Source organism: Oncorhynchus mykiss, chromosome 12, assembly GCF_013265735.2.
Source record: "Oncorhynchus mykiss isolate Arlee chromosome 12, USDA_OmykA_1.1, whole genome shotgun sequence".
In the NCBI taxonomy this organism is placed as follows: Eukaryota; Metazoa; Chordata; class Actinopteri; order Salmoniformes; family Salmonidae; genus Oncorhynchus; species Oncorhynchus mykiss.
The window spans coordinates 25,096,510-25,111,555 of NC_048576.1; the positions used below are offsets into that span (position 1 = coordinate 25,096,510).

The window sequence follows — 15,046 nt, forward strand, 5'->3', positions numbered from 1 at the left end:
CACCCCGTGTCTCTTCGCTTGGCTTTACTCTTTCAACTACACTATGAAAATGTATTATATTTTTGTTGAATACAGAAAACATGCATCTGCCATGTAAGTTTTTCATGGAATATAAATACAGAATGCAGCTGCATTATTAGCCTCTGGACTGAACATCTGACATGGTCTCAGAGTGGGCTCCTTACCCTTGGTGGCTCCTGCAGCTCCTAGGTGGTAGATGGCCCCCAGGACTAGCCAGAAGGCCCTCTGCTCCTCCCCACTGATGCCCAGGACCTTCATGGCTGCCTGCAGCTTGGTGAACTGCTGGGAGGCCCGCTGCTTGTCTTCAGACTGGGCGAGCACGAGGGGAGAAACGACAGGTGTTAATATGGACTGGATTTACTAGAATTGTACCGTTATTTTAACAGGGAGTCCCATTGGGAGCTCTGCATCTTACAATTACACAACAAGTTACAGAGGAAATACAGCATCAAATCAAATAAAAAACACTTGTATAAAAAGCAGTACCAGTCTATTCACACAAAACCAAATAAAACTTTCCTGACACAAGGTCTTTCCCACAAGGTCCTTGGGGCCCTGGGTAGAGTTACCTTGGGCTGAGGCACGATTCCGAAAGCACTGTTTTCGGCAAAGTGGTTGAAGTGCAGCTTAGTCCTGGGTAGGCAATATGAGACAAGCTGTCATTCAGTCACAATGACAAGAGTATACGTGACAGAACTATGAGAGTTTCTGACCTTCAAAACTCAGACACTTTAAAGTAAATGAAGGACAGAGTGAGAGAGAGAAAAAGATGGAGGTGTAAGGGAGAAAGGTAAAAGAGGGAGCGAGAGAGAGTGTGTTCGGCAAGGGTGAAGGTCCACTCCACACAGAGGTCTGAGGAAGATGACAGCTTACTTGAGAGAGCTGTCAGCTCCAGCCATCATATAGTAGAAGACATTGAAAGTGGACTCTCCCTCTGGCCGCCTGGTCACTCTTCGCTTCTCTAGCAGCATGGTCTGAATGGAGGCCGAGGCCACCTGACCAGCCTGGTCAACATCCAGGCACACGATGTGAGAGAAGCGACTGGCGTTTCCATTCATGGAGGTGGAGCTGTTCCCAAAGGCCTCCAGGATGGTGTAGACTGCCTGCCACTTCTCCGCTGGGAGACACACAGAAACAGGCCAAATAGGGAATAGCAGGCAAATAATGGACTTTCAAATGAAAAATGTAAATAACTTGTTCTGTAACGTACTGCATGTTCATTCCCCTCAAAACCTACCAGAGAACGTCTTGCCAGTGCTGCCAGCGATGGTGACCAGGTACTGAACCAGGTGTTGACAGTTGGTGGTCTTGCCGCTGCCGCTCTTTCCCAGTAGCACAATGGACTGGTCCTGACGGGTGGTCAACAGATTCCTATAGGCTGACTGGGCCACGCCATAGATGTGAGGCGCTGTGTCCTCCCTCCTGCACCCCTTAAACATGTGCATCACCTAGAGAGAGAGAGGTGAGGAGAGTGTCATTCTCACCATATAAAACCTCTCCAATTCAACAAATCCAGTCCCACGTGCTCTTTCTGGCGTACATACAGTGGGGAGAACAAGTATTTGATAACCTGCAAAATCAGTAGTGTTTCCTACTTACAAAGCATGTAGAGGTCTGTAATTTTTATCACAAAAATCACATTGTATGATTTTTAAGTAATTAATTAGCATTGTATTGCATGACATAAGTATTTGATACATCAGAAAAGCAGAACTTAATATTTGGTACAGAAACCTTTGTTTGCAATTACAGAGATCATACGTTTCCTGTAGTTCTTGACCAGGTTTGCACACACTGCAGCAGGGATTTTGGCCCACTCCTCCATACAGACTTTCTCCAGATCCTTCAGGTTTCGGGGCTGTCGCTGGGCAATACGGACGTTCAGGTCCCTCCAAAGATGTTCTATTGGGTTCAGGTCTGGAGACTGGCTAGGCCACTCCAGGACCTTGAGATGCTTCTTACAGAGCCACTCCTTAGTTGCCCTGGCTGTGTGTTTTGGGTAGTCTTCAATGCTCTTACTGAGGGAAGGAGGTTGTTGGCCAAGATCTCACGATACATGGCCCCATCCATCCTCCCCTCAATACAGTTCAGTCGTCCTGTCCCCTTTGCAGAAAAGCATCCCCAAAGAATTATGTTTTCACCTCCATGCTTCACGGTTGGGATGGTGTTCTTGGGGTTGTACTCATCCTTCTTCTTCCTCCAAACACGGATAGTGGACTTTAGACCAAAAAGCTATATTTTTGTCTCATCAGACCACATGACCTTCTCCCATTCCTCCTCTGGATCATCCAGATGGTCATTGGCAAACTTCAGACGGGTCTGGACATGCGCTGGCTTGAGCAGGGGGACCTTGCGTGCGCTGCAGGATTTTAATCCATGACGGCGTAGTGTGTTACTAATGGTTTTCTTTGAGACTGTGGTCCCAGCTCTCTTCAGGTCATTGACCAGGTCCTGCCGTGTAGTTCTGGGCTGATCCCTCACCTTCCTCATGATCATTGATGCCCCACGAGGTGAGATCTTGCATGGATACCCAGACCGAGGGTGATTGACCGTCATCTTGAACTTCTTCCATTTTCTAATAATTGCACCAACAGTTGTTGCCTTCTCACCAAGCTGCTTGCCTATTGTCTGGTAGCCCATCCCAGCCTTGTGCAGGTCTACAATTTTATCCCTGATGTCCTTACACAGCTCTCTGGTCTTGGCCATTGTGGAGAGGTTGGAGTCTGTTTGATTGAATGTGTGGACAGGTGTCTTTAACAGGTAATGAGTTCAAGCAGGTGCAGTTAATACAGGTAATGAGTGGAGAACAGGAGGGCTTCTTAAAGAAAAACTAACAGGTCTGTGAGAGCCGGAATTCTTACTGGTTGGTAGGTGATCAAATACTTATGTCATGCAATAAAATGCAAATTAATTACTTAAAAATAAAACAATGTGATTTTCTGGATTTTTGTTTTAGATTCCGTCTCTCACAGTCGAAGTGTACCTATGATAAAAAATTACAGACCTCTACATGCTTTGTAAGTAGGAAAAACTACAAAATCGGCAGTGTATCAAATACTTGTTCTCCCCACTGTATATCATTATGCCATTCTTTTCTTTTTTTTGGGGGGGGGGGGGGGGGGGGGGGTAGTTCAGCTTTAATATTGCAGATAGATTGTGGGTTCTATCAATGTAATTGCCTGCATAATTTCCAACCCCATATATATATATATATATATATTTTTTTTTTTTTTCCTTCCTTATTATTTACCCTAACCCTGCCACCCTCCCCTAATTGGAGTAAACTAATGGACAACAATACTTAGGCTTCCACTTCCAGCTTATACATACAATTCACAGACACAGTATTTTTTACATTAGTTATTTTATTTGTTTTTATTCCTTTTAAGTCCCACCCTTCAGCTCCCATCTACAGTATTTCTTAAGACCATCAATTCGGATTTCTAATTTACATATTTTTCAACTGTGCTGTAATGTTTCACAAATGTTTTGAACCTTTCAATCCTCAACATTTCTACAGTGTAAATTACAGATTAAAATTTTTACTAAGAGTATTATTATAGTAGTGACCGATTGACTACGGTGGTACCCTTCCTGCAGGTACCCTTCCTTCATGTGGTACCCTTCCTGCAGGTACCCTTCCTTCATGTGGTACCCTTCCTGCAGGTACCCAAGAATGTTGTATAATAATTTAAAATGTAAAAACTCTGGTGTACTTGCTACTCTCCTAGAATATATCCCCTCTATCCTGCTAACCGCAGGCTCCACCCAGAACAGTACCTTCTCAGAGTACATGGAGGGAGCGCTAATGGGGTTGATGACCACCATGTTGGGTCCAGCTTGGGTGTGGATGAGGTTGCCCCCATAGCGCTGGCGCAGGGAGTGCATCACACTGGACTCATTGAGGTAATGCAGTGAGGACAGGTCCTCCACGCGGTCAAACGATGGAGGGTTTGCCTACACATATATGGGTTAGAGGATGGCGTTCAAAGAGGTGATATGCCACAGACTCTTCTCTTCAGATAATGACGCAATAAAAGTACTCGGATCCAATATGAGAACAATTCAAATTAGGTGCATTACAGGGGCCAATCACCATGTACATTTTGGTGAGTTTAGGTTTACCTTCTCCACATCATCCTCATCCACATCCAGCAACGAGCCGTCGCTCTCCAGTCTGATCTTGACTGTCCCCTCTGGCAGACTGCCTGGCTCCGTCTTCAACAGGGTCGCTGTGGTGACCAGTCAGAACAGATTCAGTATCATTATGATCTATAGCCACAGAGAAAATGTTTGTCTAGGCTGCATCATGTGTTATACTGAACACATTTACAAATGCAATACCAATATGGCTTACTACTTCAGTGAGTATATCAAGAGCAAATTGAAAATGCATAAATGTTGATCATATTGGGGTGAATGGTGGCGTTCATCTACTAACCCAAGGAAAATCCATCCTTGTGAACCAGCCATACTTTCTCAGTCCCGTACCAGGCCTTCTCAGCGGCTATCTGCTCCTCAGTCTTCACCTGTGAGAGAGCAGGCCCAAACAGGGTTAGTACATTTCTAAAAGAAGAAAAGCTAGAAGACAGGCGCAGAGGTGTACAGTGCAGTTGGAAAGTATTCAGACCCCTTGACTTTTTCCACACTTTGTTATGTTACAGCCTTTTTCTAAAAATAGATTTTAAAAAATGTTTTCATTATCAAATCTTCACAAAATACCCCATAATGACAAAGCGAAAACAGGTTTCATTTTCTTGCAAATGTATTACATTTAAAAAAACATACCTTATTTACATAAATATTCAGACTCTTTGCTAGGGAGACTCGAAATTGATCACCCTTGAGATGTTTCTACAACATGACTGGAGTCCACCTATGGTAAATTACATTGATTGGACATGATTTGGAAAGGCACACACCTGCCAAAAAAAAAAAAGATTTTTTTTTTTTTAAATCCCATTGGTGACAGTGAATTTCAGCGCAAAAACCAAGCCATGAGGTCAAAGGAGTTGTCCGTAGAGCTCAGAGACAGGATTGTGTCGAGGCACAGATCTGGGGAAGGGTAGCAAAACATTTATGCAGCATCGAAAGGCCGCAAGAACACAGTGGCCTCCATCATACTTAAATGGAAAAAGTTTGGAACAACCAAGATTCTTCCCTCTGGAGCTCTCTGACAGACAGATTCCCTCTGGAGGACAACAATCTCTGCAGCAATCCACCAATCAGGCCTTTATGGTAGAGTGGCCAGACAAACCACTCCTCAGTAAAAGGCACATGACAGCCTGCTTGGAGTTTGCCAAAAGGCACCTAAAGACTCTCTGACCATGAGAAACAAAATTCTCTGGTCTGATGAAACCAAGATAGAACTCTTTGGCCTGAAAGCCAAGCGTCACATCTGGAGGAAACCTGGCACCATCCCTACGGTGAAGCATGGTGGTGGCAGCATTATGCTGTGGGGATGTTATTCAGCAACAGGGAGACAAGTCAAGATCGAGGGAAAGATAAATCGGAGCAAAGTACAGAGAGATCCTTGATGAAAACCTGCTCCAGAGCGCTCAGGACCGCAGACTATGGCAACGGTTCACCTTTCAACATGACAATGACCTTTTCCAAAACAATGCAGGAGTGGCTTCGGGACAAGTCTCAATGTCCTTGAGTGGCCCAGCCAGGACCCAGACTTGAACCCAATCGCACATCTCTGGAGACCTGAAAATTTCTGTGCAACGACACTCCCCATCCAACCTGACAGGACCTGAGAGGATTTGCATAGAATGGGAGAAACCCCCCAAATACAGGTGTGCCAAGCTTGTAGCATCATACCCAAGAAGACTCGAGCCTGAAATCGCTGCCAAAGATGCTTCAACAAAATGCTGAGTAAACGGTCAGAATACTTATTTAAATGCGATTTCAATTTTTTACACATTTGGAAATAAACTATTTTAAACAAACTGCTTTGCTTTGTCCTTATGGGGTATCATGTGGGAAATGGGAAATGGGCTCTGGTTTTGCATTGCAGTGTCATCCTCTCCGTGAGGGAGGAGGAGTTTTGTTCTTCCCCATGGAACACCTGGAACACTCCCCCCACACTCTTACCTCCCAAACCCCCACCTGGCCTCCAGAAAGCCCCTCATGGCCCACTAGTCTCTACTGTGTGTGTCTACCATCAGACGAGATGGCCTTCAGGGAGGAGGTGAGGGACCTCGGAGTGTGGTGTCAGGAAAATAACCTCACACTCAACGTCAACAAATCAAAAGGAGATGATTGTGGACTTCAGGAAACAGCAGAGGGAGCACCACCCTATCCACATCGACGGGACAGTAGTGGAGAGGGTAGTAAGTTAAGTTCCTCGGCGTACACATCACAGACAAACTGAATTGGTCCACCCACACAGATGGAGTTGTGAAGAAGGCGCAGCAGCGCCTCTTCAACCTCAGGAGGCTGAAGAAATTCGGCTTGTCACCAAAAGCACTCACAAACTTCTACAGATGCACAATCGAGAGCATCCTGTCGGGCTGTATCACTGCCTGGTACGGCAACTGCTCCGCCCACAACCGTAAGGTTCTCCAGAGGGTAGTGAGGTCTGCACAACGCATCACCGGGGGCAAACTGCCTGCCCTCCAGGACACCTACACCACCCAATGTCACAGGAAGGCCATAAATATCATCAAGGACAACAACCACCCGAGCCACTATCTGTTCACCCGGCTATCATCCAGAAGGCGAGGTCAGTACAGGTGCATCAAAGCAGGGACCGAGAGACAGAAAAACAGCTTCTATCCCAAGGCCTTCAGAGTGTTAAACAGCCACCACTAACATTGAGTGGCTGCTGCCAACATACTGACTCAACTCCAGCCACTTTAATGATGGAAATTGATGTAAAAAATGTATCACTAGCCACTTTAAACAATGCCACTTAATATAATGTTTACATACCCTACATTACTCATCTCATATGTATATACTGTACTCGATACAATCTACTGCATCTTGCCTATGCCATTCTGTACCATCACTCATTGATATATCTTTATGTACATATTCCTTATCCCTTTACACGTGTGTGTATAAGGTAGTAGTTGTGGAATTGTTAGGTTAGATTACTCGTTGGTTATTACTGCACTGTTGGAACTAGAAGCACAAGCATTTAGCTACACTCGCATTACCATCTGCTAACCATGTGTATGTGACAAATGAAATTTGATATCACCCCCTGCCACCAAAGTACTGAGAGCCCACTCACAGAAAGGATAGGGAGTCACGAATAAAGCCTGCTATATAACCGAACATCATTACACAGCACAACACATGACTGTACTGGCTGCATATCAGCACTTCACCACAAATATTTATGAAGAATGTGAAAGAGATACAATATGAACAAACTAAACACACATCATATGACAATTAATCGGTGGATTAACTCGTACAATTTGAGTTACTAGGTTTTCCTCTAACAGGATCTGAAACTCATACTGAAAAGCAAGCCACATCACTAGACAAGCATACACTCTCACTGTAAACCTACTAGACATGGTCAAATTAATAAGTCATGTATTTCATGAGTTTCTCAATACTCTACCAGTTCATCACAGATACAAAATCCCTGCTGAGGATGTAGGCTCTGTGATTCACACACACACACACACACACACCACATCCAGGGCAGGACTGAGGGAGATGCATGGGGTATTGCAGTCAGGCATAGCAGTGGGCAGACCTTGGGTTGAGAGGCAGCCGTGTGGGCCACCTGCAGGAGGGCCACATGGTCCTGATCCACCCATGTCTGGAGGAGGGCAGGAAGAGGAGTGGGGTCAATCCAGAGGTCAACTTTAAGGACCATACTGCATGTTCAAACACATGCCAACAGCCAAGTAACAAGTATCTTTTGTGAATTTGGGTGGAAGGTTGGATAACACATGCAGAAAATAACTGACACCCACACGTTGGCTGTGAAAAACAAACTAAATCACTCTGGTCAACTGAAAGAACGCGTTAATCCTTCTAGCTTTACCAGTCTAAATGATTATGTCCAGCCAAGGCCGTCTCTGTGGGAGAGGGTAGGTCATTACTGGGACTTCCTGCACTGCTTCACGGACAGAGGGAAAGAATTCAGTCCACAGCAACATGGTGAGGGAACAAGTATGGGGTGCATGCAGAACCCCTAGGGGGTGAGACAGGGGTAGGGGACGGAGAGGTCAGTTAAAAGAGCAGGCGTACACTCCAGCACAAAACATGAGCACACACTTCAGCCAAGCCTTGTGTGAGAGCAGTGATAGGGAACGGACAGTACCTGAGAGGCCGCCACCGGATACGCAGACAGCAGCAAGCGGAGACGAAACACACAGCGACACAGAAAAGAAGAGATGAGACTGCAGAAGGAGGACTGGGAAGGAAACTGTGTTTTTAGAGTGGATGTGAGAGCTGGGATCTGGAATCAACAGGTACAGTCTCAATCCAGCATTAAAGAAAACAAACTTCAACCTCAGGGAAAATGAAAACCCTTTTGTCAGAAAGTGAATGCCAAAAGGACAGAATACATTCATGTCAGAACATAGATATTCCTGTGGATCGGGTAAATGAGGAGCCACACAGGAGCCTTATTCATACGAGACCTTATCCATAGGACTAAGGAGAGCTCCTAAGCCATGATAGGAGGCCATATGACAGTGATGTAGGCTACATACACTAAACTGAAAAGACAAAACACCGATGCTGCTAGAGTCAGGGTTCCAATTACAACACCACAGGGTACCTCCATAATTCAAACACTGCTGCTCGTGGGCAACACCAGTTTGGGGCCACATCAAACAGTGCACCTGTCCCCATGCTGATGCACAGCAGGGTAGCACGGACCCATGGCAAGGTAAGACTGGGTAATAGCACAGCAGATCAGGCAGACATACAGGCTGAAAGAGAGGATGTTACAGTAGAGCCAGCTCCGGTGAGGTTCTTCCTCAGAAGCCTGTGGTTCTCATCTGTAGGGACCAGCTCCAGAACCTACAGTAGGTCACATGACCAACACAGGTGAGAACAAGTTAATAAGTGTTCAGTGCACACATCATTGACTGTAATACTCTACGAGGCAGACATTTGAAGGCAAGCCCTCTGTACCTCTGGTTTCTCTACAGCCAATGAGCGAGAGGCAGGAACGAACCCTGGAAGGTGGGCAATAGGGTCGGATAGGGAGGCAGGGATGAAACCTGGGGGCCGGGCAAGAGGATTTTGTTTTGGGGCAGGAATGAAGCCTGGAGGAGGGCCGAGGGGGTTGGCTTTGGCTGTGGGTATGAACTATGAACCCTGTTGGGGGGATGAGGGGGTTTGATTTGGGGGGAGCTGGGATGGGAAGAACAGATGGAGGAGGAGCAGGAGTGGACATGGAGGTGGGCCTCTGCTTTTTCCTCTGGAGGCTCCTGGCTCTCTACTTCCTTCTCCTCTTTGTCCTCCTTACGGTCCTGGGTGAGGGTGAGAGGACGGTGCTCCTTGGTCCTCCCTCAGCCCATCAGGCTGGCCAGGCCCATGGAGATGTTATCCTTCTTGTCTGAGGAGCGAAGTCTTGGGTACAGATGTGGCTATAGGGGCAGCTTCAGCTGGCTCTGTGCTGGAGGCTTGAGGCTGCTCATCCACCCCAGGAACGACCCTGCTAACCACTCCCCTAACAACCCTAACCACCTTCCTGGTGGGACCCTGGTCCTCTGTGCTCTCCTGCCTGGAGGTGGTGGTGGCTGGTGGGTCAGGGCCTCCCATTGCACTCCTGGTTGTTTCGCTGGTTGATGATGTCAGCAACTGTGGGTCACCACTTGCTTCGGTTTCAGCTTCCTCACCATTAGACTGAACACACATATAGTAAAAAGAGAAGCCAATCGCAGAGATACTATGTATCAGACCCAAACCTTTATCGTTTCTGTTCATAAAAGCACCATCTATTGTTCACTGGCCAAAGCCCATGTTATTTGTAGAGTGGCTGGTATATGGTAGTTATATTACACAAGCAGCTGTCTACTCTCCAGGAAAGACAGCTGTGACAAACATCCAACATCAGACATGAACTATGTCTAGCCCAGTATTTCACACCGCACTTGCCTACTTTTAAATCTTGAAAATGGCTACACAGAGATTACACAGAGATTAGCTCTAATAATACCTTGGATCATAATGACTGGAAGAAATCCTCTCACAGATTGTCAACATCAGATTAAGTGTGGTTAAAGTTGGCTTATACAGGTCCACTCTTTCAAAGACCTCTCAGATGCTTCAAGAGGGCCACCATTGTTCCTGTTCCCAAGAAAGCTAAGGTAACTGAGCTAAACGACTACCGCCCCGTAGCACTCACATCCGTCATCATGAAGTGCTTTGAGAGACTAGTCAAGGACCATATCACCTCCACCCTACCTGACACCCTAGACCCACTCCAATTTGCTTACCGCCCAAATAGGTCCACAGACGATGCAATCTCAACCACACTGCACACTGCCCTAACCCATCTGGACAAGAGGAATACCTATGTGAGAATGCTGTTCATCGACTACAGCTCGGCATTCAACACCATAGTACCCTCCAAGCTCGTCATCAAGCTCGAGACCCTGGGTCTCGACCCTGCCCTGTGCAACTGGGTACTGGACTTCCTGACGGGCCGCCCCCAGGTGGTGAGGGTAGGCAACAACATCTCCTCCCCGCTGATCCTCAACACTGGGGCCCCACAAGGGTGCGTTCTGAGCCCTCTCCTGTACTCCCTGTTCACCCACGACTGCGTGGCCACGCACGCCTCCAACTCAATCATCAAGTTTGCGGACGACACAACAGTGGTAGGCTTGATTACCAACAACGACGAGACGGCCTACAGGGAGGAGGTGAGGGCCCTCGGAGTGTGGTGTCAGGAAAATAACCTCACACTCAACGTCAACAAAACTAAGGAGATGATTGTGGACTTCAGGAAACAGCAGAGGGAACACCCCCCTATCCACATCGATGGAACAGTAGTGGAGAGGGTAGCAAGTTTTAAGTTCCTCGGCATACACATCACAGACAAACTGAATTGGTCCACTCACACAGACAGCATCGTGAAGAAGGCGCAGCAGCGTCTCTTCAACCTCAGGAGGCTGAAGAAATTCGGCTTGTCACCAAAAGCACTCACAAACTTCTACAGATGCACAATCGAGAGCATCCTGGCGGGCTGTATCACCGCCTGGTATGGCAACTGCACCGCCCACAACCGTAAGGTTCTCCAGAGGGTAGTGAGGTCTGCACAACGCATCACCGGGGGCAAACTACCTGCCCTCCAGGACATCTACACCACCCGATGTCACAGGAAGGCCATAAAGATCATCAAGGACATCAACCACCCGAGCCACTGCCTGTTCACCCCGCTATCATCCAGAAGGCGAGGTCAGTACAGGTGCATCAAAGCTGGGACCGAGAGACTGAAAAACAGCTTCTATCTCAAGGCCATCAGACTGTTAAACAGCCACCACTAACACTGAGTGGCTGCTGCCAACACACTGACACTGACTCAACTCCAGCCACTTTAATAATGGGAATTGATGGGAAATGATGTAAATATATCACTAGCCACTTTAAAACAATGCTACCTTATATAATGTTACTTACCCTACATTATTCATCTCATATGCATACGTATATACTGTACTCTATATCATCGACTGTATCCTTATGTAATACATGTATCACTAGCCACTTTAAACTATGCCACTTTGTTTACATACTCATCTCATTTGTACATACTGTACTCGATACCATCTACTGTATCTTGCCTATGCTGCTCTGTACCATCACTCATTCATATATCCTTATGTACATATTCTTTATCCCCTTACACTGTGTACAAGACAGTAGTTTTGGAATTGTTAGTTAGATTACTTGTTATTACTGCATTGTCGGAACTAGAAGCACAAGCATTTTGCTACACTCGCATTAACATCTGCTAACCATGTGTATGTGACAAATAAAATTTGATTTGATATGGAATATGTGAATGAATGGTCAGTGTTTGCCCAATATTAATCTTCCTCTAGTGTTTACTCTGACTGCATCAAGGCCAGCAGGTGACACGTCCACTCTCAATATGGTGTTCTATTGTATACCCAACTAAAAGCTTAGGAGATGCCAGTCTTCTATGCTTCATCTCTCAAAACCCTGAAAACACCCTGAAAACCCTGAGAGTCAATTACACGGGTGAGGAGAGTGCCACTTGGTTGAGGGAAGAAAAATCTGTGACCTCTAACAACCTAGAAGTAGGTCCCTTGAAGCTTTGACAAGATGCTACCATCAAAAAGCACACAGCGACATTACGCTTACATCTGAGGCTGGCTTGGTTTCAACTTCAACCTGCCAGAGAGGCTGATCAAACCCAGAACTGAAGCTTTGTCTACATGCAAGAACATCACACATCTCTACCACTAACATGCTTCCTCTATCTACAGACAAAATCATCTCTCTTCAGCCTAAAGCTCAACAGACAGCAGTATTAGCAAATTATTAGAAAGACTGTCAGCAATGTGCAGGAATCTACTGAAGGCAAACAAAGGTAAGACAAGACTTCCCTTTTGCTGCCAGAATGAAAAGCACAAACTGTAAGCCATGGTAACAGCCTAGAGGTCATGGGCTGAGCAGGGAGAGAGTTAGTGACGGAAAGGAGGGAGAAAGAGAGGGAGGTAGATGGACAGAAAGTCTGAAAGTAGGAGATGATATGAGGAAGGACTGATGACAATGAGTGAATGCTTAGGGTTGGACGGTAGGTAGGGAGACGAGGACTGGTGTCTTTGCACTAGCTACTACCAACAGGGCAGTAGGAACATGCAGGCTGAGGCAGCACTGAGGACAGAAGACATAAGGAACAGGATGGAATGGATACATATGGTACAGGGTAGTGATGGGCATTCCGGCTCTTTAGGCTCCCAAACAGCTCTTTAAAAAAAATATATGTTTTTGTATTTTTTCAAGTCAAACAGTTTGCGAGAGAGTATAATTTAATTAATTGTTTTAACACCAATCATAGTCAAACTATCTTAACCACAATGTATTTAAAAATGCATTGGTTTGTTATGACAAAGAAAGCTATTAAACATTTGCATTTAAAATATAACATTTGAATGTATCTAAACAAAGTGCATATAAATCTAACAATTCAAAACTAATACAATCTGAACAGAATAATAGAATATTGCACCATATCAAACAAAAATAAATAAATTTGCAAAACTGCAGCATCCAACTTAAAACATTAAATTGGTCCCTATTTTCTCTCAGCACACAGCTATGCTGACCATATTTAGCTTTTATGAGAATTTTGCATTCAGAAATGCAAGCTGCCTCACTTGAGGGGCTGACGCGGTTTCTTCACTCAGTAATTATTCCAGTGGTGATTTTAGCATGGAAATCTTGGTGGGCCATACTGCCAGCAAAGCCACTACAACAACAATAAACAACACATTAATTGTACTATCACGATGACACAGGTGCCCACAAACTGTTATGGCCTACAAAAAGCTGTCCCAACAGCAGAGTCCCACCACCTTACCACTGCTACACCTGGCCATCAGTGGAGCCTTGTCAGGCAGCGAAACAGTTCACTCAGCCTAATTTATTGACTTTAAAATAAACAGAAAAGTGACATGGCTGACTTGCTTAAACAAAATGTGGTTTCTACTGACAATTAATATGTACAAACTACAGCCTGTGGGGACGACGAGAGGATAAGGAGCAATCCGTAATTTCGATTAAGACATTTATGAGCGAACTAGGACGGACATACTGTAGTATGAAGAGCTCATCTAGATTAAGAATCATACGTTTGGACAAATTATGTATTATGTAAATGATGTATTCAGCAAATAAAAGGCATCAGAAAAGCATTGATCAGTAGATTTTAGCCTCAGTTCAGACCACCACTAGAGGGACATTTTAATTTCCATTTCAATCACCGAGTTTCACTTTGCTTCTAACACCACATGAGGGAGCTATTTGTTCAACACTTCTGAAATGTCGAGTGACAGAATTCAGAACATGGGCCATTCTTAGTGTTCTCCCAGTACACCAAGTCAGAAACTTAGGATAAATAAGGGGGGCGTTTAAGCAGCCAATGAAAGCTCTTACAATATTTGATGACGACATTTCTCCAAAAACAGGCTACAGGCTAAAATGTGCACCACCAAGTCAAAACAGTATGCTAAATCTTGAATGGAAAATCGACCAAATTATTAGGGTGAGGCACAAGGGCTACTAACAGCTTACTGCACAACATACACCTAGTATTACTTTCTTAGCTACAGTATACATTTCTACATTTGAGTGTTTAAAACATAACAAAATCAATGGGGGACCCATGCCATTACATTTTGGGAATACCCATTTTTATTTTGGTGGTTGTTATGTTTTAAAATCACTCAGATCGCATAAGAACACGGCATAAGCCATGGCAAAATGTTTAGAATTGCAGGAAATTTGCTTAAAAACTGCACAATATGGTCTCTGTGGCCAAGAGGGCCTCTAAAACATTTTGCTCATAGACCGCGCCATTGGTTGCGTCCGTTACCATGCCGCCGCCACCCAACGCTAACTATGCTAAAAATCATAGGGGAAACGCTGAAGTCAAATCGCTCGGCCCTTTCGAGCCATACACAGAAGAAGTAGGATAAAGTCTGAGAACTACATTCATGAGGTGTCAAACCAACAGGACCACAGTATGAAGGCGATAAACAACTGCAAGCATCAGTCATGCCAATGACTGAGCCAATGAAGAGCTCATCTAGATTAAGAATCATACATTTGGACAAATTATGTCTTCAGCATATAAAAGACATAAGAAAAGCATTGATCAGTAGATTTTAGCCTCAGTTCACAGACCACCACTAGAGGGACATCTTACTTTGCTCTTCATTCACTGAGTTTCACTTTGCTTCTAACACCACACGAGGGAGCTATAGCCCCAAAACATTTAGGTCTGCTTCTTCAAATCTAGGAAGGCTTCAGTTACTGCCCTATATTCAACATTCATATGAATAGTCAT

The 15,046-nt window shown here is 45.2% G+C and overlaps 1 protein-coding gene across 2 annotated transcripts in view; it reads right to left on the reverse strand.

The window, feature by feature from the left end:
- The window catches only part of LOC110537246 (unconventional myosin-XVIIIa), a 105,570-nt gene that overhangs the window by 59,682 nt on the left and 30,842 nt on the right, over positions 1-15,046 (reverse strand). For both annotated transcript variants that reach the window (XM_036937255.1, XM_036937256.1), the window contains 7 exons: positions 4,463-4,550; positions 4,147-4,253; positions 3,802-3,978; positions 1,259-1,469; positions 895-1,138; positions 591-654; positions 186-330 (listed from right to left, as the gene is read on the reverse strand). In XM_036937255.1, coding sequence (XP_036793150.1) covers positions 186-330; positions 591-654; positions 895-1,138; positions 1,259-1,469; positions 3,802-3,978; positions 4,147-4,253; positions 4,463-4,550 — 1,036 coding nt within the window. The remainder of the gene's footprint in view (positions 1-185; positions 331-590; positions 655-894; positions 1,139-1,258; positions 1,470-3,801; positions 3,979-4,146; positions 4,254-4,462; positions 4,551-15,046) is intronic.